At 41.9% G+C, this 27,554-nt stretch overlaps 1 protein-coding gene across 1 annotated transcript in view; it reads right to left on the bottom strand.

The window, feature by feature from the left end:
- The window catches only part of ulk4 (unc-51 like kinase 4), a 110,518-nt gene that overhangs the window by 1,332 nt on the left and 81,632 nt on the right, over positions 1 to 27,554 (bottom strand). The window contains 2 exon segments of the mRNA XM_076988554.1: positions 1,112 to 1,197; positions 20,963 to 21,148. Coding sequence (XP_076844669.1) covers positions 1,112 to 1,197; positions 20,963 to 21,148 — 272 coding nt within the window.

Raw genomic sequence — 27,554 nt, forward strand, 5'->3', positions numbered from 1 at the left:
ATGTGAAAAAAAGTTTACATTTCACATAAGCAGGTAGTACAGTTTTTTTAAAGACTAAGACAGTTGAGACATGACGGCAGGTTAGATTGATCTGATATTAGATTGTTCAGAAACTTTTAAAATGCATCCTTAAATGCTCATTATAACTTCAGAGCATTTTACATATACCAAAAACAGGATTTTGTTATGCATGATGGTACTGGGTGAAATTTTCACGATAGTTGTTTACTCATGAATATGCTAATATGCTAATTAGAACACAGTGCCAAGTACAGGCTGGGTTGAAAAAGATAACGGCTTATTCCATATGTATTATTGATGCTCTCCACAGTACATGAACTTTAATTATTTTTTAAAACTGCACAAAGTTATTTTGCTGTTATTCCTAACAGGATGGTTAAGCTGCGTCTATCAATTCAATTAATGGTAATGGTGATACCTTTTAGCAAGACATTCACTACTATTAACATACCAGCAGGTAAAGATGAATGATTTCATGGACATTGGTGAAAATGCAACTTAGAAAAGCTACCAGAGTCCAGACTGCCACTGAGCATATTGGCTGGATTGTTCTAAGATGCCTCTGGCAGTGCATCTTACACTGCTAAAACAGAGCAGTTACGCGTGTGAAGATTTCTGCACTAAAATAGAAATTTTTTCCAAAACAATTTTTATATTGCATAAATGGAAAAAAAAGACATCCTGCATTATGAGGACAATGTCTGGATGCCTGTGTGTGTGAGAGACACAGGTTAGCAACTATGCATTGCTTGTAGCACAGGCTACTGCCACTTTGCCACAAATACAATAATGCAGAAGCTTTGCTTCCAAAGCATGGCTAGGCAACTTCAAAGGGATGCCTTCTCATTTTAGCAGAGGGACGGGAGGGGGGACCTGAGGGGCCATGAGGAGTCCAACAAAAGGCCTGTATCAATCTGGTAGAGGCAACAGCTCAAGGAAGCTCTCAACATGATGGTACCCTCGCCTCATCCAAAAATGGATCAAAGCACGAGGTCTCACTGAGAAACTAAAACGGGGGGGGGGGGGGGGGGGGGGGGCTTAGGGCTCCACTGGAGGCTGAACAGAGCTTGTTTTTCCTGAGTTAACTCACCTGGTATCATGGGCCAGTTTCTGGAGCACGAGCGCCAAGCTCTGACCTTCTTCTGAACTCCAGCAAGAAATGTCTACTGTACCCACCTGTGTAGGAAGACATGCAAGGAGAACACGCTATGAGTCACAATAATCTGATACCACAAAAACAGACATTACAGACATTGAGAATAAACACAGATATCGGTTACCTTAAGATTCACTGAGATTTCATATGGATCGTTTCCAATACCCTAATATGACCCCTATTGCGATACTGTTCTTCAAATCTTGTGTAGCTACCAATGAGGTGGATCAGAAAGTCCATGAGATTGACAGTAGGTCAGACATTAATCATTGATATTGGTGTAAGAAGCTCTATTTTTTTTCCATAGCTAAATGAATTTGTTAATCTAAACCAAAGTAAACTTTAAAACTGCATATAAAAACCTGACAAAATAGATTATGCATTATTTTGAATGACTAAAGGCGTGTTTTGTGTCTCTTGTGATAAAAAAAAAAAACGAATAATCTAAAATCAAAATGTTTACAAAATTTTCATAAAACGCTCGGACGTCTGCAGTAGAAATGCTTAAAATTACTGAGTGGATGAAGTAAAAACAAACAACCACCACATCCACACGAATATTGGGCAAAGTAAGTTTAGCAGGGGTTCCTGAGGAACGAGAGTACAGAGGTGCAGTCTGATGTCATCAACCCAGCCTCCTGCCTCTTCATCTGGCTGCCTCGTGAAGCGCCTGTTGCTAAGCAACGGTGTTATGCACCTGGGGAGACACTCAGATTCGACTTCTTCCTGTCCTCAGTACCCGCTCCTGAAATCAATTCCTTTCTAATACACCACACAAACCTTTGTGAATTTGCACATATCTGCCATTGTCCGCAGTACAAAAAACACATTCTCAAAACTATTGCCATTTTACGAACGATTCACTGTCATGCATGCAGCCTCTCGTAATAGTTTTTTTTCCCCAAATCAAGCACACAAACTAGACTTCATTTTAAAGCTATACTGTAGTGATAATGGGACAGACTGAACCTGTCTGACTATTTTCCATGCACATCAAATTAACATGTAAGTGTTAACAAGGTTTAGATAAACACTGCCAAGTAGAATCCATAGAAAGGCCACTTAATCATTTATTTCATTTAATGCCATCCAATTAAAGTGTAAGTGACTCACTCTTATTGGCATGTTGTAAACACTCAAAGCAATCTGATTTGAGAATGTACAGAGACATTATAGAATAATTACATTACAGCAAACTTAGCTGAAGAAATGGGGGTAAAAATCCACATTGCAAAAATAAAAATCCCTATAGAGCTGTTAGCAGTTATCATGAAAGACAAGGAGTTGCTAAAATAACAGAAGAGGTGTTAAAGACAGCATTCTTGGGCAACACGGTGGCTTGGTGGTTAGCATGTTTGCCTCTCAGCACTGGGGTCTTGGGTTCAAGTCCCTATCTGAGTGGAGTTTCCATGTTCTCCCTGTGTTTGCGTGGGTTTCCTCCGAGATCTCCGGTTTCCTCCCACAGTCCAAAAACATGGAGGTTAGGTAAATTGGCAGTCCCTGATTCCCCGACAAATTCTCCCTGAGTGTGTGTCTTTGTCCCTTCATGTCCAATAAAAAGCAGTTGTCTGAGTGTGTGTGCTTGTATGCCCAGTGGTGGACGGTGCTCTGCCACTAGGGTCTGTCCTCTCTCCCCTTCCTGCACCCCTTTCAGTCCCCCAGGGGGCTGTGGCTTCCGGTAGAGAGTACGCTGTGCGCAATTGGCTGCCGCTTCTCGCCGGAGTGTGATTGGTTGTACCTGTGTTAAAATTGTAAAGCGACCTTGGGTATATAGAAAGGCGCTATATAAGTTGAAGATTCATTCATTCATTCCAGGGCCTGAGTGGCCCCCAGCCCCTCACTGTTTACAGGACATCAGCCCTGACTGCTGACTGGAGAGAGTTGGCAATGTGGTAAAATGTGGGGCCTGCTTGTGGTCACAGAGACAGAAGAGACATACAAAGAGAAGGTCAGGTTGTGCACTGGCAGAGCACTGGAGTGAAGCGGATTTGAATCCAGCCATGATGCTTCGGAGGTGGTCAAATCAAAGTGTCAGTCTTGTCGTTACAGAGACAGTGAAACAGTGGTGGTGGGTTGTTAGAAAAACCAAAACCACACACACCAACATTTATACACAAATCAGGTCTACAGCACATTCTTATATGCAAGTTTCAGCTTTGCAGCTTTCATCTACAGGCTGCACTATAGATCTTAGTACTTATAATTGCAAGCTTAATTAAAATGCCAATAAGTAGATTTATGGTACATTCTTAAAAACGGTTTCAGATAAGTACATGGTGCAGGATTACACAAAGAGGAAGTAAGTTGGTGTATGCTTAAATGTGCATGCACACACAAGCACAATCTCAGCAGACCACTGTAGTGAGATGGGAATATTCACATGAATCCTGCTTGCTGCACAACTAAATATTTTTGACACAGCCTTCCACTACAGTAATGCAGTGAGTGTTATAGCTGACAGAAAAACAAACCATCTGTCAGTAATGCCTAACCTGACCTTGAACTTAATAGTGAGTTTTACACGCACACAATATACACTCCCCGGCCACATTATTAGGTACATCTGTTTGGCAGATTCCATATTTGCATTAATGAACAGTTAATCACATGGCAGCAACTCGATGCATTTAGGCATGTAGACATGGCCAAGACGATCTGCTGCAGTTCAAACAGAGCATCAGAATGGAGAAGAAAGGTGGTTTAAGTGTCAGAATTTGGTGTAAACAACATGAAAGCATGGATCCATCCTGTCTTGGATCAACGGTTCATGCTGGTGGTGGTGGTGCAATGGTGTGGGGGATATTTTCCTGGCACACTTTGGGCCAATTAGTACCAATCGAGCATTGTCAACGCCACAGCCTGAGTATTGTTGCTGACCATGTCCATCCCATTATGACCACAGTGTACCCATTTTCTGATGGCTACTTCCAGCAGGATAATGTGCCATGTCATAAAGAGCAAATCATCTCAGTTTCTTGAACATGACAATGAGGTCACTGTACTCGAATGGCCTCCCAAGTCACCAGATCTCAATCCAATAGAGCACCTTTGGGATGTGGTGGAACGGGAGATACACATCATGGATGTACAGCTGACAAATCTGCAGCAACTGCGTGATGCTATCATGTCAATATGGACCAGACTCTCTGACAGAGGTGGGTAGAGTATTCAACAATTTTACTCAAGTAAAAGTACTGTTACTTGAACCAAATTTTACTCAAGTAAAAGTATGCATCCAAAAATTTACTTGAGTAAAAGTAAAAAAGTACTTTGATTATAAGCTACTCAAATAGTGAGCAAATGCAGAGTACTGTCTCGTGTCAGTAAATTACATCAGGGAAAACATGATGTAATTTAGAAAACAATGACTTTTAATGATAATGAAAATAATTTATTATAAATAAATATAAAATATAAATATTATTATATAATAATACTTATTTATTTATTATAAAAAATAATTTATTATAATTATTATTATTAAAATATTATTATATAATAATAATTATTTATTTATTATAAAAATAATTTATTATAATTATTATCATAAATAATTATTTATTATAAATAATATGTATTTTTGATTGTTCCTAATTATTAGGCCTGTTTAACTTGTTTAACAATGTGTTCCACAAAGGTACTAAGTGAGCAGACTGTCAGCCAATACGTGTAGCTACAACTTGACGCCAACTGAATTAATTTGTAGCAAACTTTGGTTCAACTTAATCATCATATATTGCTAGTGTGTACACTCAGAGTTTGAACTGGTTTTTAGTATTGCACTGCGTTACATTTAATAATTACATCATACAAAAATTATCCCAGTTGTAACAGAGATATAGCATTACAGAAGGAAGTCAAAATTATATATACGCAACGTGTTTCCTCAAATTTGATGTTGAGTTCTTATAGGCTGAAATGTCCACACGTTTTGGCAGACACAACTGCATTATTACATGTTTGTAATGTAAACATTGGCTGTACGTGAGGCCAGGGATGCTCAGTAGGTTTTTCTGTCACCATACTTTCTTGCTACCGGTGGAGAAAGTTTGCGTATGCGATCACGTGACTGACCGGCTTAATTTCATTGGTCACACATACTCTGGTGACATTGGTCAGTCTTCTCACTGAAAAGAACAAATTATTTACAAATCGAAAGTAACGGGAGTTACAATCCGATTGTAACAGAGTATAAGTCGCGTTTTTCTCACCACATATTTACTCAAGTAAAAGTAGAAGTATTTCATATTAAAACTACTCTTACAAGTACATTTTTGTCCAAAAAGCTACTTGAGTAAATGTAACGGGGTAAATGTAACACATTCCTACCCACCTCTGCTCTCTGAGGAATATTTCCAGTACCTTGTTGAATCTATGCCACACTCCCACCTCTGAGCGAACAGTTTGGAGCTGGCCCTGTCCTCTTCCAACATGACTCTTCCAACATTCCCACAAAGCAAGGTCCATAAAGACATGGATGGAAGAGTCTGGTGTGGATGAACTTGACTGGCCTGCTCAGAGTCCTGGTCTTAACCTGGTCTTTGGGATGAATTAGAGCGGAGACTGAGAGCCAGGCCTTCTCATCCAAAATCAGTATGTGACCTCACAAATGCGCTTCTGGAAGAATGGCCAAAAATCCCCATAAACACACTGCTAAACCTTTTGGATAGCCTTCCCAGAAGAGTTGAAGCTGGTCCAGCCAACGTCATGTTGAATCCTATGGATTAGGATTGGGATGTCACTTGTCATGTCATATATCACATAAGTGAAATATGGAGTTCCACAAGGCTCCATCATAAGACCACTATTATTTACACTATACATGCTACCATTGGGCATAGATATAAACAAACATGGCGTCAACTTTCACTGCTATGCAGATGACACCCAACTTTACATATCAGCCAAACCTGATGACAAATCCAGATTAGGAAAAATTGAGGCTTGCGTAAAAGATGTTGAATGCTGGATGTTATTACATTACATTACATTTACATTTATGGCATTTGGCAGACGCCCTTATCCAGAGTGACTTACATTTTTATCTCATTTTTATACAAGTGAGCAATTGAGGCCATCAGGGGCACCTCAGTCATGGCCTCAGGTCAGGGAATCGAACCCACGACCCTCCGGTCACAAGACCAGTTCCCTACCACCAGGCCATGACTGCCCTGATCTGGATGTCGCTAAACTTCCTCCAACTTAATGGTGACAAAACGGATGTTATCCTTCTCGGCCCAAAGACTGCAAGACAGAAAATACCAGATCTAATGCTAAATCTTGCAGACTACCATTACCATTATACCTGGCTCAGTAGCCAAAAATAATTAGATAAATACATTGATAATACTACTAGGACAGCTTTTCTACATCTCCGTAACATTGCCAAGCTAAGAAATACATTATCCTAGCACACTGTAGAAAAATTGGTACACGCCTTTGTTAGCTCCATAGTAACTCATTACTGTCAGGATGCTCAAGAGAATCTAAATAAACTTCAAGTAGTTCAAGATGATGCAGCCCCCCCCCCCCCCCCCCCCCCCCCCTGAATCTTGGCTCCTCTCAAGGTTTCTTCCTCATAATCTTGGGGAGTTTTTCCTTGCCACTGTCACCCTTGGCTTGCTGACAGGGGGCTTGGACTCGGACACTTGTAAAGCTGCTTTGTTTTTACTGTTGTAAAAAGCGCTATATAAATACATTTTGATTGATTGATTCCTTAAGCTCATATGTGAGTCAAGGAAGGTGAGTGAATACTTTTGGCAATATAGTGTGTGTGTGTGTGTGTATATATATGCGCTAGACAAGGCCTATAGAATGTGAATGAAATTTATGTCAACCTTGTTGAAGAGATATTAAATCAAGGAGATTCCTAAATTTGATTTAAAGAAAGTGACTTGCTCACTTATAAGCCTGTCTCCACCCTCCTCCCTGTCTCCACCATCTCCCTCCGTCTCTCCCACGCTCGTGTTCATCAGAGTGGAAAACTATAGACGAGTACAAATAAATGAGACTCATAACGAGACTGAACATTCAATTACAAGAAGATTCTCTTCTTTTCAGCCACTGGTGACCTCACCTCTATTAATGTACCAAACAAAGAAAGTGTGTAATGATTTTTCAGACCCTTTGAGACCAAATGAATTTGAAGTCAGGACTGTGGCCATAGGAGAAGACTTCATACAGAACCTAATTACTGTCAAGCTTCAACTAAAGGAAAGCAGACTGATACTCTGATTTGACAAAAATAATAGAAATTGATGAATGTCTTTAATGCCCATTCAGAGAGCCATCCCAGTAAACACAAAATATTGAAGGTACAAAAGAGATGGGCCTCAATATGGCAACAAGAGAGTGTATTGTTGAGCCAGTGCCATCTGGTTTTACAGAAGGCATGATGACATTTAATTAACTTGTTGACATTTATGTTTTTGTTTACACAAACAGAATGGCATGGATACAAACACTCAATTTTTGAGTGCTCAACAGGTGCACAAACACTTGGTTCTGTTGTAATGTGGAAAAGCTGCATTTTGAAGACATTTAGAATTTCTTAGAACAGCTAAATTATTACTTGAAAAAGAGTTTTGTTCCTGAAGTAAATGTATTGGCTCCAGATTACACGTTTTTTTTTTCTTAGCTAAGTTTCCAACCTTGGGGAAAAGCTCTAGAAATGTCACAATGGTAAATGCAAAATGCTAAAAACACATGGCAGTCACATAAGCGTGCTGGTATTGAAGGCTGATCTGTTGTGGACTGTGCTTATGAACACCATGTACCATCATGTACCATTTACAATAATGCCCCAGTGTGACTGTGAAGGGTCTGTTGCAGTGTGGACTTCAACCCGACTCTCTCTGCTCGCTTTGAACTACTGTTTGAAAACAGCTTCAACACATGTTGTATCTATTTATGATATTATGAGGCAATTAGTGATCTCTTTGATGGCCTGATAAAAACAGGCATACATAGATTTTACAGCGGCAATTAATGAATAATTAGACAGGCTTTGTTGTTGGCCGAGTTGAGAGGAAGATGAGTGAGTCTGGTTTTAGATGGCTTAATTGAAACCCTTTGTCACTTGCCCACTTGCGTGTGGATAAGTGCTCCATGTCATTTAGGGAAAAGGGGGAGAAATATACATTGATTTGCATGATTTGCATATATGTAATGCTAATTTGCATAGTTTGTGACAGCTGCCAGATACATACACCCCACGCTTCCACTTCTCAGAAGTCCAATAACCATCACTCAAAAGTCCATCTGTTTGTGTAATTCCAATTCAATGCATTTTTCTCTAACAATTACTTCTCACAGAGAGGAACAATACTGTGCTTCTAATTAATGGACTATGAAAATGTGAAGCATGTGACAACAATGAAATGTCTTTTTATTGCTACTCCACAACTCGGAAATGTCAAAGATCCTGTTTATACACCTGGTTGTTTCCAGCATCTTAAATATCAGGATTATCAACATAACATTTTGCCACAAGTTGCCACTGGTCAGCCCCTGAGCAAGGCCCTTAACCATCAATGGCTTGAACTGTAATAATTCGCTTTGGATAAAAGCTTCAGCCAATTGCTGTAGCTGTAACTGTAGCCACCACAATGTAAACATAGAACAGAAAAAGAGCAATACAACAGGTTGGTTGTAAGGCAGCATGGGCAGATTTGCATTTATATATAGCAGGTGAACGTCAGTGTTGCTAAAAACAAAACGATCGTCTTATCAGAGTACAATCCATATAAATGTCACATGAAATGAAAACAGTGCAGTAGTTTTGGCTGTGAATGCTGAGAATGTGCACAACTGCTCTGTGAAACGTTCTATGAAAAGTAGATACGCTTTCATCTACTGACAAGAAATTAAGGGGCTCATGTGAATGAGCAGACACACTGTACAATTATGTACTATGCACAAAATACTTAGGTATGTCAGGTATAGTGTTTTAACAAATTCCAGAAATGCATAGAATAAAACTGCAGCTTCAAGCAACATGTAAAAATGTAAAATGACTGACTTAATGGACTCCGGAAACACATTTGGGTATAAAATGAAAGCAAGTGAACAAATGATAAGGTACTGTCTCTATCTGGGAATGAGATACAGTAGATGCAGTCTAGCTAATGTAAAGAATGACAAGTTACAAGAATTCTGGGAAGATAATTTCCTGTCTTCTACATATGGTCAAAGAGAGTCACTTCACGCAGAGGTATTAACTAAATCAGTATATGTAAATACTAAATGTATTTTGGTGTCATCTTACATCAATTATTTATAGATGTGTTAATCCCCAAAAGCAAAACTTATCATCAACATACTATTTACAAAAAAGATATACAAAGACACCATACATGTAAATATACATATTCCAGGGCTGTGTTTTGCAATGGGGATTCCCTCTCTGAACTCCAGGAGTGCAATGTCACCAACAGGAGTTACACCAGGTTCAATGCCCATTAACAGAAAACTGACAGAATTTCAATGTGGTAGTATTTCTCAAGAAGATCCCCCAAACCACCACCCCCCTGCATGTCTTAACATAAAATGTCCACACAAGGCGTGCAGCTGTCCTCCAAGCGTCAGCGAGCAGAAATGACCTCTCTCATCTTCTACCAGAGAGGAACCGATGCCAACTTGATGGCAGATGATACAATTACGTTTAAATTGGGACCATTTCCTGCCTGAGCCAGCATTTAGTGGTAATTTTCTTCCATAAAGAGCTTAGGGAGTTACTGCCAGAAACTGAGTGGGTGAGCTGTTTCAGAGCAGCGATAAGCAGTTGGGTTGAGCGCTAATGCAGATACGTGGAGATTGCATTGTTTTCCCCTCCTAACACAACGCAGAGCAGATCAGGCTGATGGGATGGAGGACAGATAAAATTGGCATGAGATGGAAAGAACAGTGTCGCTTCAGCTGTGCTGTTGAGCTGGAGAAAGCAACAGCAGAGAGGTAGTTGTGTGCCAACATCTAATATGCACAAGGTCAGACTAGTGAGCAGGGAGCAGTGCTACCAAATATTTCCATAATGCACACTGAACAAATTCTGTTTTTTTTTTTTTTGTTCCTCAGTCAGGAATTATCCTGAAGGTACAGTCAGCTTCACAGTTTTACTCTTTATTAATGGACCATTGGTGGCCTCAGCATGGTTATACATATTCATTTCACTTTAGGGTACAAAAAGTACTGTGAAATAGTAAGGAAATGAATATTATGTTATGTGTCTTCTGAATGCAGCAACTTCTAGCCTGTATTATCAGATACTGGCCAGCATTTCTGCAAATGCCGTCCCTGCCCAGGTCACGGGTTAAGGACACGAAGCTCATGTGGGGCATGTGAAACATCTGCTATTTGCTGTTAGTTTTACTTTTGGTCCCAAAAAAAGTGTTTGAAAAACACACTGGCTGCCAGGGTAATGTGTTTGATATACTCACTGTTGTTAAAGTCTCCTGTCACAAAATCATCAGGTTAAGATGCCTACAGTGCTGCCTGAAAGTTCGTGAGGCACCCTAATGTGGTAATTTTGTTCTTAAAACAAAAACAAACAAAACAACAACAAAAAAAAACAAACAAACCTTATATATCAAGTCTCAATTTGTAAAGCAGACCTTGCAAATAAGGGACACTCAGGAAAAATATACAGTACATTTTCATTATTTATTCAATAAAAGTAATTTCTCTTATAAAACAAAAAATCTGTAAAAGTTTGTGAACTCTTAGTTTTAGTAAGTAGCTTGTGGCACCTCCTTTTGCAGCCATTACGTCAGCCAAATGGCTTCTGTAACCACAAACGGCTCACATCTGCTTTTTGGGATGTTTGCCCACTCCTCCTTACAGAACTCCACCAGTTGAGAGAGTTTGGATGGACATCTTGCATGGTCTGCCTGCTTGAGATCTTGCCACAGCATTTCTATGGGATTGAGGTCTGGACTTTGACTGGGCCAATCCAGAGTGCACATCTTTCTCATAAATAAATCCATGGTAGTTTTGCTGGAATGTTTTGGGTTGTAGTCTTCTTGCATAATCAATTTCTGTCCCAGCTTAAACTCCATGAATGATGGCAGGAGATTCTGGTCAAGAATTTGTTGATGGTCCTGGGAATTGATGGTCCCTTGGATAATATGGGGTCGTCCAGGTCCGGAGGCAGAAAAGCAGATCCAGACCTTCACATTTCCACCACCATGCTGTTGGAAGGTTCTTCTCTTTATATGCAGTGTTGACTTTTCTCCAAACATGAAACTTTGTTCTTTCTAGAGAGCAGAGGTTTCCTTCTAGCAACTCTCCCATGAATGCCATGTCTATTGATTTTTCGCCTGATTGTAGACGCATGTACATTTATCCCAGATGCTGCCAGAAAGGTCTGCAACTCTCTGGAGGTGATATGTGGGTTGGCCTTTACCTGAATTATTATTCTGGTGCTTCTTGGTGTGAGTTTTGATGGCCGACCACTTCTGGGCAGAGTTGCGGTGATGCTGAGTGCCTGGTTTGGGTGGTTTCCCCTCCCGTTTAATCACTGTGGCTGAAATATTTTCCAAAGTATGTCTCATTTGATTGAACTGCTTGATTACTTGAGCACTCACGTGTCCTTTATCCAATTGACTTTACCAATGTTACCAATGCACATGTTCTGATTCCATGATTCATGTAGTCTGCTGGTAACTCAAACATTTCCCACATAACAAGTATATGGAATTGATAAACAAACCTGACATTTCATATAAAAAACATATGATCATGGTAAACCAACAGAAAAATCTAAATTATTCAAGGAGATCACAAACGTTCAAGCAGCACTGTATGTGTAATATCACCTTCATTGTGTTTCAGAGATTCTAGACTGGCTCCTTGTGGTATTTATTTATTTTTCAAAATAATTTTGTCAAACCTTCTTTTGACAGTTTGTTTACTTGAATTATTTTGTAATTCAATATAGCATGCTTCTCTACTGTGTGCTCAGAAGCACTTTCTTTTTCTTTAAATATTACACATACCTAGTTCCTAAGAATGTCTCATAATAGTTTGCATTACCCAACGCTTCATTGGTTGCCTAACAAATCTAAACATACCAATAACCCATCTCAAAACAGCAGAGACCGTTCCAACATTTCTAAAACTTCAAAAAAGGATGAATATGATGATTGAGTGATACAATTTCTAAATCACTCCTCTGAAGTCGGTGAAAACTGCTATACATTAAAATGGAGAGACTTGGCTTTGCTCATGTCACTCAATGCTAAGTTACTGAACTGAACCCCACACGCACTGCATCAGTAATTCAACCCACGCCATCTTGGTCCCCATCCATGGCCGGCAGCATCATATCCAACCATGAAGGCTCATCTTTCAAAAAACAACCTCCCATCTTCTGCTGGAGGAACAGTGTGCAAATCTGTGGCTGTGAGCCTCACCTGCTGGCCCTAGGCACTGTACCTGGGTCAATACTCTTTCATGCAGCAGTCAGGGTGGGAGAGGAGGGCCACTGTTGCTGCTGTCATGCTGTGTGGGGGTGCAGTCTGTAGGGGTGTCCAGAGCTGAGCTAATGAGCACAGCTCTCAATCCCAGGAGTGCGAGCACATAACGTGTGTGTGTGCGTGCGTGTGTGTGTGTGTGTGTGTGTGCGTGTGTGTCTGCTAGAACCGCTGTCCTGTTCTTGCCTCTGCATTATTCATACACTCCGTACAGGCAGACATGCGCCCCTGTCCTGGGAGCACTATGTGTGTGTGTGCATGTGTATCTTGCCATAAGTGTGTATGTCTCTCTCTCTCCTTCGATCACTTTCCCTTCCCCTGCCCCCCCCCCTTACTGTGACTGTCTCTCCCCCTTTTCTCTTATTAGCCCTCAGCACATGACAGCAGTGGGGGTTGATTGAGATCGTACAGTAACAGCAACAATTGTATCCTCATTAAGCAGGTGAGAAAGCTACAATACACAGGGGAAGAGCATGGACTTCAAATATAAATAAAATGAATTTTTAAATATGTGGAGTTAATTAGCACTAGTTTTAATGACACTAATAATCTGATGAATGGACAAACAAATTTTAATGAGAATAACCGTAATCCTACACAGATTACTCGCACAAGTTAAACAGCAGGTAGCAGATATTAGCAAGCAACTAGCATCCTGTAAATGAGCGCTGGAAGCTAAATTACTTTATACGTGCACCAAACTGAGAAGGAACACTTTCACTGATGGAGTCAGTGGGAGGAATCAGCAGTCACTGTTCATCTCATATGCAGACTTGAAATGGGATAGTATCGTTACACTCAATATGCTTAAAATCAATATTGGATCCTTAGGTACAAGAACATGAAGGGGGAAAAACCCTGACAATAAGCAGAGCAGAGACGGCCCGTAGCATGTCCAGTGGCAGTGTGAGAGGGACGTGTGTGTGTGTGTGTATGTGTGTGTGTGTGAGAGAGAGTATCGACAGGCTGATTTATCTGCAGTAGTCTGGGAGTACAGACAGGAGCTGAGAGCATTAATATGACCTGGACATTTCACTCCATTAGCACATAGGTGGCAGAGTGTTAGTTCAGCCAGGACTGGGACAGTCAGCCATGAATTAATAGAGACAGTTAGACCCACAGTGGCAGATGCACAGACGCACGCACACACGCACGCACACACACACACACACACACACACACACACACACACACACACACACACACACACACACACACACACACACACACACACACACACACACAAACTCCTACTATCACACACTGAGAACCAGTCAGGCAGCCCATGGACACACACACATGCATTGAAAGCTGCTCAGTCCTGTTCAGTTTAAAATAATCCTCATTAAAAATCCCTAAAGGTGTTAACAATTATGAAACCCATGCTTTATTAAGAAAATCACCACTTCTTGTATTAGGTTGATACAACAGTGCGAGTCAATCATTTGCAATAAACAGATAAATACTGTATCGTTCAATACGTTCACATACGTGACCATGTTGTTACACACCTGGACATGGACAACAAGCTCTCGGTCTCAGCAACATGAGATCAGTGCTCCCTCAGCCATGATGGGAAATACAGAGCTTGGCAGACAGATATGTTGTCATCCTGCTATGATAATAGATTTACTCAGCACACACTCCCTGAACAACACGGAGAGCTAACAAATTAATTACCCCAGTGCCACCATAACCACTGGTAAATGATCAGATCTAAAGGTAGCGCTACTCAATGACAGGAGAATTATGATCCCGCTCAGGAGAGCCTAATGGGGCCAATTAGAGGCCCCATTTGGAGGAAGAGATACAACGGTAGTGTGAGGAGACACAAGCACATCTGTATGATCAGACATAAAATGAGGAGAATGTGACAGAGAAAAAAGGCGGAATTTGAAAATAAATAATTATTTGAAGCTCAGATATTTGGTTAGCCTAACTGACAGGAGCAAGGGATTTAAACAGGAGATCGACCAATCAATCAACCAATCAATCAACCAATCAATCAACCAATCAATCTATCAATCTATCTATCAATCTATCTATGCATGCACTCACCCATTTCTAAACACCTGTGTTTTCCCTATTTAGGCTCATTTTCATGCATCACCTTTACTACAGCGATAACAGAAATACTAAACGGCACCAGCACTCAGTGGTCTTTAAAAAAACAAAAACAAATAAAAAACAAGGAATAACCCACAACACTGCGTTCTCCGTCCAGCTCAACATGAGGAGGAAACTCCTATTACTGTAATACTGCAGGGTAGCTGCACCTGCTTCAGGTAGACACACACACACAACAATACTGTAGCTACACAATCACACACACACACACACACACACACACACACACACACAACAATACTGTAGCTACACAATCACACACACACACAACAATACTGTAGCTACACAATCACACACACACACACAACAATACTGTAGCTACACAATCACACACACACACACAATCCTGTAACTGCACAAACACACACACACAACAATCCTGTAGCTGCACAATCTCTCTCATACACACACACACACACACACACACACACACACACACACACACACACACACACACACACACACACTGCCCAACCACTCCCAAAGGCACAAGTACAAAAAGAGAACTTAAACATGTGCCTGTGTGATGAGATTTTAGCCCAGGGTTCCTGACCCCAACACTGATCCTGTCCTAATACTGACTGAACTTAAAACCTGCTTAAATGGTTTGGAACTTTGAGAGAAGACATTTGGTTTCGTTCCATGACAGCACCCGATTCAAGTTTAATGAACATTTCACAAACCTGTGTTAACCATCAGATTAACAGACCAGTGTTTCCTTCACGATAGTCATCTCTGTCTTGTTGGGAGTCTTATTCTGGCCTTAAGCCACATTTCACTGCTTAAATGTCTACACAAAGCACTCCATGTCTTTACTGCCCAGTTGTATACGTTTTTTTTTGTGTCATTGCAAATGCTTAAATTAAAAACAAACAAACAAAAAATGATAAATAACCTAGCCTTGCTTTTTAGAAAGGGTAACACAGAGGATTACAGATTTCACTTGCTTCTAGGACACAAAGATTAAATTTAGCAGAGGCAGAGTACATAGGTGCTGGATATATGGAAAACTGATGGTAGCCTGTAGGAGATACACAAACAAGGTTTCTCTTCACTGAAGACAAACTCATACCAGTACTAAGACCCAATGTAAAGCTTGTGTGAGAACCACCAGCGTTAAAGGGACATTTTGTTAAGAAAGTCTAAATCAAACAGTCTATGATCAGCAGTGTTTGGGACGAGGTGGAATGTGTAAGGTACGTGTCAGCCACCACAGCTCCTCTCCAAATATCTGCAGGCTCTGAGCAAAGATGAAGTCATCATAACCATGATCCAATCCTCTCCCTTGGCAAGAGGATAGTAATTTTTTTTATTTACTTCTCTCACAAATATACACACAACCACATCAACACTGTACACCCCCAAATACATGCAATTTGTCATTTCCAGTTACCAACATAAATTGATAGTCAACAATGGTATAAAACAGTCTGAATGACAAGATAATTTTAATCCTACATCAAGAAAAAGCATTAAATATACAAACAAATACACTAATACTGATCATGAGTGAATGCTTAGCATCAATTATTGCAAAATCCAGAGCTGAAAGAGTAAAATTAACAGCACCGCAATCCTTAAAAGAAATCCTACCCGTTTCCAAATGAGAATAAACTTTACAAATTGGCTGAAATAATCGATATGTTAGTATGAATGAAGTGCTCAACAGTGTAAACAGCCTTGAATGTGTTATGTTCTCTGCTCTTATGGGCTGTTTGTCATTGCTGATTTTGGATGGTACCCTTGTGTCTAGGTGTGTAAATAGACCGTGTAGGTGTGCGAGACAGGGAAACACACACAGCCTTGAGTTCTGGATCGCCTCGTCTTCCTGGAGGGCAGAGCCCATCTCCCCCCCCCTCTGCTCGCCACAAACACAGCACAGTTCATGCCCCCCACCACACCACTTATCCAATATTGAAGAGAAACTTCTGCTGTCCCACACACACACACACACACACACACACACACACACACGGCCAGCACTTTGGCTTCTTCTGACATAAGCGTGATGGAGTGAAAGAGAGTGATGGAGGGACATAAGAGTGAAAAAGCCAGTTCTTATTCATCTTTTTAGATGCTAAATACAATTTCTTTTCCCCCAACCACTTACAGAGATTCCTACTAAGGAACGTGTAATTGGACAGCGACGACTGGCAGTTTTTACCACTCAGTTTTTACTCACGCGTATTAGATTTGATGTTAACAATCCCAGTTCAGCTTCACTTAAAAAGGTATTTCTATTTGTTTTTGGTAAAATATCTACAACTCATAGCCCTTTATAGTATTCCCATTTCACAAGGAAAAAGATTTTTTAGACAGTTGGCAGCTTAGTTTGTTCTTGACCAGCTGTGAATTGCTGCAAAAACTGGTACACAAAGTCGCCTCTTTTCATTCTTCCATCCTCTCCTTCCAGGGCACAGTGAGCTCCAGCATGATCAGTTATTTTAATGTTTCTAAAAATAAATATAATGTCAAATCTCAGGGTGATCCTTGTAATGTTCTAGGATGCTTCCATAAATTGACCATGCTGTTCCAAAAAAACACAACCTGTTGGTGCCTTCAGCCGGGTCTGGTGTTTGTCCCCAGTTCACATGTCACACACTGGCTTGATGGGTGGAGATGCTTGGATTGGTCTTTAGCACATGTCAGTGTAACGACCTCTCCACAGCTGAAGAGGTTAGAGGTTAGACTGTATCTGGAGCTTTAAGTGTGAGGTATCAGCCTGTTTCAACTTGGGCCAGGAGATCTTCAGATCCAACACCTGTTCTCATCTACTCTGAGCTGATTCATATTCACCATCTGGACTGTACGCAGATATTCGACCAATCGGTGCATGTTCTCGCCCTCAGCTTGGTCATAACGGGTTGATGGAGATCTGCTGATGCCACCATCTTCACCACAGGTTTCTGCTGCAGGAGTGAGTTCTCCTGGAACACTGAACACCCCCCCCCCCCCCCCCCACTCTTACCTCAACGCAGGCCCAAGAGGTCACATGACTCACTACATTGACCATGAACTTCTCACTTCCTGTAGGTTGATCATGGGAGGAGCTTAAGGTTCTTCCTGTACATTGAGATGCTGTTCAGACTGCATGGCAAACACAGGTGCAGGTGCTGAGTAATTCTCTCAAAGTCCTCCACAACTGATTAATAAATCAACAGTTGTCACAAAATCCTGGGAAGGACTCTGTTGCTCATAGATCGATGTCTTGAATTGCCCTGGTAGCCCTGAGATGTCAGATGGTGCCAACCATGCCTGCAACTCCTGGTCTGTGGCCTTAATGGCGGCAGCATCCTTTACAGTGCTGTCAAAGGTCTCGGTGGCCCTCGCTCTCATTCTCCACGACTGATGGTATCTTCATACGTTCCAGTCCATTCTAAGCCCCGGAGAATCAACCCGCATCCCGATACCGAGGTTATTGAAACGGTTAGATTATCCAGCAAGGCACTGATGGGAGCTGTCGGTTTTCAGACTTATAGGCCCTCTGTAGTTCATCTCAGTTGACCTGACCTGCATACTCATGGCCAAGGCAAAGAGGAACACTGAAATAAAACCTCCAGGTGATGAACCTTCTTTCCTACCAACGCCATGTTGAAGCTATGAAAATAGCATGTCCACCAGTTTGTGTGTTATGGATCCATACACACTCCATTATCTTCGGCCTCTTTTTCCATGCATCTCTTATAAGCTGTCAAAATTCCTGTATGTCCAAAGCATCCTGGGAAATATGGGACCCCACCCTTCTTACCAGACATGTTAATGTAATTATTCTTCAAAAATTACTCAAATAGGTGTTGGGCCATGACACTGAAAACTAGGATAGCCCTGAACTACTTAATCTAGCTTGATTCCACACACCCTCCACATATCTCCTTTGTTGCGATAGCTTGCTCTTACTCCAGATAACCCTCAGGATTCTCCATATTCAAAGTGGCACTTTTGTACGGCACTCAGTTAGGTCCTAAGGTTCAGTTGTCTCTCACCACTTTGATAGCCTCCTATACTTCCCACATCCCACAGCCTTATTTTTAAAGTCAAAGGTGGGTGGAGGCAGGTTAATCAAGGCACTGCACTCTCTCCCTTGCTGCATCACTACAGGTGTCATGGAGACGATGGTCCATCTCCTCTTTGAGGCGAGGTGGCCGCTGCACTTTCTATAATCCTAAAGAGAGAGATGAGCTTCCTCCTCCCACAAGAGTTCTCCCCGAGCCCACAACTACATCGCAAGCCTCCTTTAAATGCTTCTTTGGGTTACGAAGGTTTCCACCTTCTCTGGCTGATTTTCTCAGTCCTGCGATTCTTCACATGAACACTTGATATCCTTCTGCTCCACTGATCCAAACCTTTGACCTGCTAGGGTGACAATGTTGGTTATCATGGACTGATATCTCCTATCAGTATCCGCCTTTGAGGTTTCTTCCAGGACACTCTACACATTATTTTCCACATCTCTGCTTGGGGCAGGAGAATCAGGCAGCTGAAGCTTCCAGACATTGTGGGGTGACTGTACCAGACATCTCCTGCCTCTCACCAGGGGGATCCTCCGTGTGCTCCTTGGTCCCTCAGTGCAAATATTTGGTTCCTCATCAAACATTTCATCTTGCCTGGTAAACCTTCAGGCTGCGTGGGTTTTTACAGACCCTGCCACGCACACATTTGTTGCTCAGTATCAATGCTTCCGTTTTATTAGTCACTGCCTTAGCCAAAGCAAACTATTCGTAAGCCTCTAGTACAGAAATGCCAGGTTGCAGCGTGATAAACAGTACATAAAATGCCTCTAAGCTGATGAACAGATGACTAAAGACTACCTGAATTAGAATGATGGAAGGAAAAAGCAAATGCTTATGAGCCATATCATATAAGTTATGATGAAACAAGTAAGGTTTCCAGTGGAGCACAAGACTTTACAGAACCGAGCCGAACTGAGAGTTTGCAGATTCAGCCAAAATTGTTATTTGTTTGTCTCATGCTCAAGTGAAATATCAGAGGGACGGCATGAACACAACTAACCATGCATTTAATTTATTATAGACAAGGCAAAATGCACAAAACAAGAAGGATTTGAAAACATCTGCATTGCAGACTTGATAAGAGGAACACCAGGGAAAATACAGTGTCTTGTGATGTCTGTAGGTCACAGCCATAGGGTGTAAATGATTACTAAACACGCAAGTTTGTGTTAATTTATCCAGCTTCTTATGGTCCAGTGAAATGAAAGACTCTATAAAAAATTTGATTTCTAAATGGTCATCCCCATAAACAGTTTTATATATACATTTTATAAATACAGTTTAATATTAATAGTTTTTTTATATATAAATACTGAATTATATGAACTTATATAATAGCTTTCATCTTTCATTTTAAAATAAAAATATTTAACATACATTTATTTATTTATACTACATGTAAAAGTACATATCTTTATTTCAGCATATCTGTATTGAAAAAAATGTGTGAACAATTAAGGTCAATGGTGCAAAAATATTAAATTTGGTTGAATTTGATTTACTCTAGTGTTTAGGAGTCATGTTGGATGGTCAAACCTCTTAAGTTTTAAATCCCAGACAGTAGCCTTGGCATTCGGCTACAGAATTTCATGCTAGCTGTACAGGCCCTGAGGCAGCAGAGAAACCCTGCACCTTTATGCATCATATACCTGGCCTTACAGCTGGAATTAGGTTCTGGTGTTGTAATGCAGAGTATCACAGAGGGTACCAACAAACAAACAAGGAACTATTTACAGGCGTGAAGTATTCGTCCTCAGAACCTATATACTTACTGGAATTATTATTATCATTATGTTCTACTCCAGCACCTAATACTCCAAGGACAGGCAATCAGTCGTGGTCACCTGGATGGCTTCACAGTGCTTATCTCCAACACAGAGCATTACTGAATGTTGCTGCAGCATCAGTCTTAACCTACAGCCATACAGTACAGGGTGTGGCCACCGTTGCCTTTGTAATTCAATACTGAGTCTTTATGATCTGAGACATGGACCTCATAATGTTATGCTTATAAATGTTTCAGTGTACCGTGGGGGTTCCAGTACTAACTTATAATGATTACACTTTACTTAGTATTCACAAGGTGTTCATCTTATTCTGAGACCAGGTTTCCAATTATTGTAATACTAAGATATTACTCAATGGTTTCATGTTAACAAAAATCACCATGAAACACTCACCAGTCGTTTGAGCACACGGAGTAACAGTCTCTGCTGTCTGGGCTCGGTGTGTGTCTGGAGAGTCTGAGCGAGACTGAGCAGGTCTTCAGGGTGCAGAGGGTCAGACCCGTCTCCTCCGTACAGCTGCGCCAGTAGTGACACACACTGGCTCGCCTCCTCGTACACATCATCATCACCACATGAAAGCTAAGGAGAGAGAGAGAGAGAGGGAGAGAGAGAGAGAGAGATTCCAGAGTATATAAAAACACTCTTAAATAGAAAAGGCAGCTTTTACCCAATAAGATGCGGTTCAGCAAACAGATCAAATATAACCCATGCTGCCTACAACAGCTTGGATCTCATAAAGTTGTTGGGTTTGGGGAAATGTACTAAATTATGATCCTTCAATTTAACAACAGCCTACCTCAAAGTCTCCAATATTAACAATACTTTGATTATTTTTCTATTGCAAAAGCAAAGTAATACCATTCTCACACTGCCTCTCTGCTTGATGTCTACATGACTGGAACAACTAATCATCTTAGATGTTTCACTTTAGCCTGAACAGCTGAAGTATGAAGTGTGATGTAATTAGTTTTAGTTCCGTCTTACTTACTTACTTAAGAGTATCTTGAATTCTGGCCTATCCATGCTATGCTACTGACAGAGTAAATATTAGAAGGTTCCTAACAAAAAGTATAATTTATGTTGTAAAGAACATTTGTGTCCTCTTCATTAAAAGGGGGTCTGATACCGGCACTGCTGCACTGATACATACATTAGGCATAAAGTAGGTCTAATTCAGGAAATGTAGCACTGATCCTCAGTGACATAGTTATGAGCTGAACATGTCTATCAGGGGACAGATTTAAGTGCAGCCAATGAGCCCTCGCAAAGCAACCCACAGACAGACAGACAGACAGACAGAGTCATGGGGCCATGGGGATTTTCTCTCCTACCCCCCCCCCCATTCCCCTCAAAGACCGGGAGGGAGGGAGCTCAGGGATTCTGGCTTCTTTTTCTGTGCCGATTCGTTGCTGCCCCCTTCCATAGAATCCTAATCCCACGAGGCCACGGGGCAAGGGCTAGCCACGCCTAATCCCGCCCCCTCTTTGTGATGCGGCGGGCCACTCCAGAATGGGCGGAATGCTTAAGGCCTAAACAATGGGCCCCGAAGAGCACCGCCTCCATGCCCTGGTCGCCTGACTAGGGGTGGAGAGGAGGGAGAGCCCCGGGCTGAAAGGCCTTTGCTGTCTGTGCACGGGCTCACTGGCCTGGTATTGTTCACATGCCAACACGGAGTCAGCACAGAACAAGAGTTAACACCTGCTTAGCCAGGCTCATAAAACCACCTTGTTTACTTAGCAGGGCTAGTGGATGCACCAGGGAAACAGGACACAGACCTAATGGGAGTGGGTGGCTCAAAAGCAGGCAGGAATCAGAGAGATTAGGGTGCGCTAATACCACTGTGTGCACTGAAAGGCTGATTGCAGGAGAAAAAGAGAAAGAGGAGAGGCGAGGCCTACAGGGACGTGTAGCTCTGCTGCCCTCTTATGACCCCTACATGTGCTCCATGACGGACAGGACGCACTCTTCACACCACTGCTCCGTCACGTAGCAAACACACACACACACACACACACACACACACACGTATGCGCCATGTGTGTTAATAAAGTTAGTGGTGTACGGTAAAAACAAACATTCAACCCTCTCAAACCATTTGATTTTTCTCTTTGTTAAATACTTAGCACATCCCAATTTTCATATTTTCCCTTGAGAAGAATTCTACAGTGTCATTTGCACTTGGGTTTAAGTCATTTGTCTTGATGGATACTGGATTCATTATCAGAATGGCTCAGTTTAAGTACTACCCAACCCTCCTTAAATTAAGCCTAGATAGCACTCAGTCACCCAGACACTGTTCATTATGTGCTTGTCACACTAGTAGAGGAGTTTAAAGGCAACAGCGCTGCCTTTGCTTTGCTTCATTTACCTCATTCCTAGAGTTCCTGGTTTGATTGGAATTTTTTCGCCACTGCATACAAAAGAATAAACTTCTCTCTTTGTTCTACGGCCTATACCACAATGTGACAGATAGTTCTCTCTCTTCATTCCTTTTCCCAATTTAGTTACAGTCAATTCTTAGTATGAACTGACCCAGATGCGAGCGCTACAATTATGTATGGATTCATTTCAATTTCACAAGTGCAGTGTATGCTACGCACAAACGAACACTGCAATGAGTCACACCTTGGCCCGTCTCCGTTGTTCCTTTTCAAACTCGTGTCTAAAACATGCTCCTCTTTCCTGAAAGGGTCACCCACACAGAAACCTGCAAACTAGGGCTCGTCAATTATAGCAATAAGTAACTAAAAACTGGAATATGTTTACTGTTCCAGCTCTAGTCTGCAGAACATTGGATTTCAAATCATACATTGACTATTAGATTAAAGTGCAAACAACAGGCTTTATTTCTAGAGTGTTTATACCCCACCCTTTTATGGGACCAAAAGTAATTTAAAATTGAAAATGGCAACAACAAAAAAAATCCAACGTAAAGCAACAGTCACAGTTGTTTAGCAATCCTCAGCAAGCGATGCCTGTCGGAGGTCTGGGTCCCGCAGACCGTGTCGTCCTGCACCCGCAGACCGTGTCGTCCTGCACCCGCAGACCCCGTCATCTCGCACTCACAGACCCCGTCGCACTCACAGACCCCGTCGTCCTGCACTCACAGACCCCGTCGTTCTGCACCCACAGGACCCCGTCGTTCTGCACCCACAGACCCCGTCATCTCACACCCATAGAGCCTGTCTCACACCCATAGAGCCTGTCTCACACCCATAGAGCCTGTCTCACACCCATAGAGCCTGTCTCACACCCATAGAGCCTGTCTCACACCCATAGAGCCTGTCTCACACCCATAGAGCCTGTCTCACACCCATAGAGCCTGTCTCACACCCATAGATATGACTAATGTGCTGCACGTATTATCTGGTAATGCTCTGGCAGGCCTACAATGGCGCTATTTTCAGCTTCTCCTTGTTTCCTGTTGTCACTGTATGTCTGCTATTGTACAACAGAATCTCTAATTAGAGAGCCTATGGCCAGCATGACTTTTCTGATGCTCAGGAAGATCTGCCACTATATTTGTTTAAAAGAGGGGGGGGGGGCATGAAGCATTTCTCAGAGTGGAAAGGACACGAAAACACTCAAAAAATAAAGCAGTCTTCTGTAGCACGTGATTCCACAGGTACCTGACTGACGATTTCAAGTCACGCAGAAAGCTGGAGAGGCAGAGGCCCTTTCGCTCTCCAAGTATGAACATGATCAATAACATCCTTGCAGACGCTCCCACCCTCATCTTTCAACAAACTCTACAACCGCAGTAGGATATGACTGATACAAATACAGGCCATGCTATAAGATTTGGAAAAAAACAATGGCGCAACATGCTTGGGATTTTGTGTAAAATGTAAAACGTTTTGTACAGATCTTGTCTGCAGACTTGAGAATCAGGTGACTTCAGATGTTTCAAATATACATTTGGTTACTCTGCTTCAGTATTACCAGAGAACATAAAGTACAAAGGTTTTCACTTCTAAATGTGACAATATATTTTATGCCACTTGTTAACAAAGTGGAGAGTTTGTGGTTCTGACTTGGACTCTTTAAACTGCAATCTGTTTGCCCCACCATTTCTCCCAGAGAACCCTGGAGAGACATTCTGTTCATCTGCTGAGGGCACCAATCACCCATGAACGCACGCGCGTACACACACACACACACACACACACACACACACACACACACACACACACACACACACACACGTGTCCAGCATCAAGCTCTCTGGTTTCAAACAAAGAAGCAGGCAGAGCCAAAGCCAACAGGAGCCCTTGCCGTTTCCCTCTGCCAACCCACAGTGGCTGGGAGTCCTGTGGAATGATGGGCACAGCGCTGAGACAGGTCCATTATAGTCTGGGCTGAACGTCTGAACACCAGACACAGGTCAAGTACATTTCTCATGTGCCTCCCCAACTGGAAATATGATAGCATGAGAACATGTGTTGTTAATGTGAGGGCGATCAAGTGCACTGTTTTTTGCAAAAGCAAATATAAGGGGAGCTGGTGTGTCAAGCGCTCTGTGATGGGGCTGGTGGTGTGCATGTATGAAAGCTGACGGTTGGTTTGTCAGAAGCCTGCTGACAGTTCCAGTCTGGCAGTATGAGTGTGGAGAACAGTGGCTAATTTGGATTTAGACACACACACACACACACAAGAGGGAGAGTGAGAGACCTAAAGAAAGATCTAGAGGGAGAGAGAGAGAGAGAGAGAGAGAGAGAGAGAGAGAGAGAGAGAGAGAGAGAGAGAGAGAGAGAGAGAGAGAGGGGGGGGGGAGGGAGGGTAATCAGTGTCCGTACTGCATGGCCCTGGGCGGGTGACTGTGCCATCTCCACACAGAGCTTTAGAGCAGCTGCCTCCTGGGTCTGTTTCTCTACGCCATCTGTGAGATTTAAACAGCAGAGTGCACTGCTATGCAGATCGCAGTCAGCCTCTCCTTTCTACCCCTTCTGAAAAACACTCCCCTTTGCACTTGATCTTTCTACATCTCCCTGTCTCACTAATGGATGTAGTCACCGACAAAACTATCACATACAAATACCAGACAAACTCGTATATAGTCAGCAGGTGAAACATGTGATACATTCCATGTTTGTCCAGTGAATGAGCACAGTAGTTCAGTAGTTCAGCTCTATGTTCAGTACGCATTCACTCTGCTCTTTGTAGAAATAGTCCACATTTCTGACTACGCCAAGATGTGTTTGTAAACTGTATTTAAAAAAATAAATAGCTATTCTAAATTCACTAAATTTATTATTGACAATGAGATTCAATCACGCCTACTGTGTATAGACAGTTTCCATTAAACTGATGAAGGGTGAAATTCACCTAAACTACGAATGCCTCAATGATGCCAATTAATTCTTTCTAAAAGGCCTCTCAAGAGTTCTAATGTGGTTCAAATTACTAGTGCCTTGGATCATCGTAAAAAACGATTTTGTATTAAGAATGTTTTGCCTTCTTTTATAATAAAATACAAACACTGGTAATACACAGGTGAACACTGTTAATACATAAATATTTCACCAGGATATGAAAATTTCAAATAAGAGCGGATTCTAAAAGGTCCAACAAAAAGAAGGGAGTTGTAATATTAAACATATTATTACACAATCATAAATAAATAATTCTTAGGTTTTCTGTATCTTTACATGTTTACAAATCTTTACATGTTTAAAGCATCAACAATGCTTTATGAAGATCAAATGAAGCAAGACCTGACTGGGCCAAATGAGGGCTAGGTCTAATAGACCTGACTGGGCCAAATGAGGGCTAGGTCTAATAGACCTGACTGGGCCAAATGAGGGCTAGGTCTAATAGACCTGACTGGGCCAAATGAGAGCTAGGTCTAATAGACCTGACTGGGCCAAATGAGAACTAGGTCTAATAGACCTGACTGGGCCAAATGAGAACTAGGTCTAATAGACCTGACTGGGCCAAATGAGAACTAGGTCTAATAGACCTTACTGGGCCAAATGAGAGCTAGGTTTAATAGACCTGACTGGGCCAAATGAGGGCTAGGTCTAATAGACCTGACTGGGCCAAATGAGGGCTAGGTCTAATAGACCTGACTGGGCCAAATGAGAGCTAGGTCTAATAGACCTGACTGGGCCAAATGAGAACTAGGTCTAATAGACCTGACTGGGCCAAATGAGGGCGAGGTCTAATAGACCTGACTGGGCCAAATGAGGGTTAGGTCTAATAGACCTGACTGGGCCAAATGAGAGCTAGGTTTAATAGACCTGACTGGGCCAAATGAGGGCTAGGTCTAATAGACCTGACCAGGCCAAATGAGGGCTAGGTCTAATAGACCTGACTGGGCCAAATGAGGGCTAGGTCTAATAGACCTGACTGGGCCAAATGAGGGCTAGGTTTAATAGACCTGACTGGGCCAAATGAGGGCTAGGTTTAATAGACCTGACTGGGCCAAATGAGGGCTAGGTTTAATAGACCTGACTGGGCCAAATGAGGGCTAGGTTTAATAGACCTGACTGGGCCAAATGAGGGCTAGGTCTAATAGACCTGACTGGGCCAAATGAGGGCTAGGTTTAATAGACCTGACTGGGCCAAATGAGGGCTAGGTATAATAGACCTGACTGGGCCAAATGAGGGTTAGGTCTAATAGACCTGACTGGGCCAAATGAGAGCTAGGTTTAATAGACCTGACTGGGCCAAATGAGAGCTAGGTTTAATAGACCTGACTGGGCCAAATGAGGGCGAGGTCTAATCTGTACTCGAGGACACAAGCAGACTGAACAGAAACATCACCTTTATCTGAACCTGTAAGTGAAGTAGACTCTACAAGCACATATACAAACTGTTTTCCGAGACTGTTCAGTATTGCTTGATTTTAAACATCCACTCAATGTTAGATGAACAATTAAATATATAAAAACCATGCAATGCATCTCTGGCAAGCATCTTTTAGTTAGAACTTTGAAGCAACAAAGGACACTGGAGGAGCTGAGGAGCACATACCAATGAGGTC

The sequence above is a fragment of the Brachyhypopomus gauderio genome, unplaced genomic scaffold (genome assembly GCF_052324685.1).
Source record: "Brachyhypopomus gauderio isolate BG-103 unplaced genomic scaffold, BGAUD_0.2 sc62, whole genome shotgun sequence".
Lineage (NCBI taxonomy): Eukaryota > Metazoa > Chordata > Actinopteri > Gymnotiformes > Hypopomidae > Brachyhypopomus > Brachyhypopomus gauderio.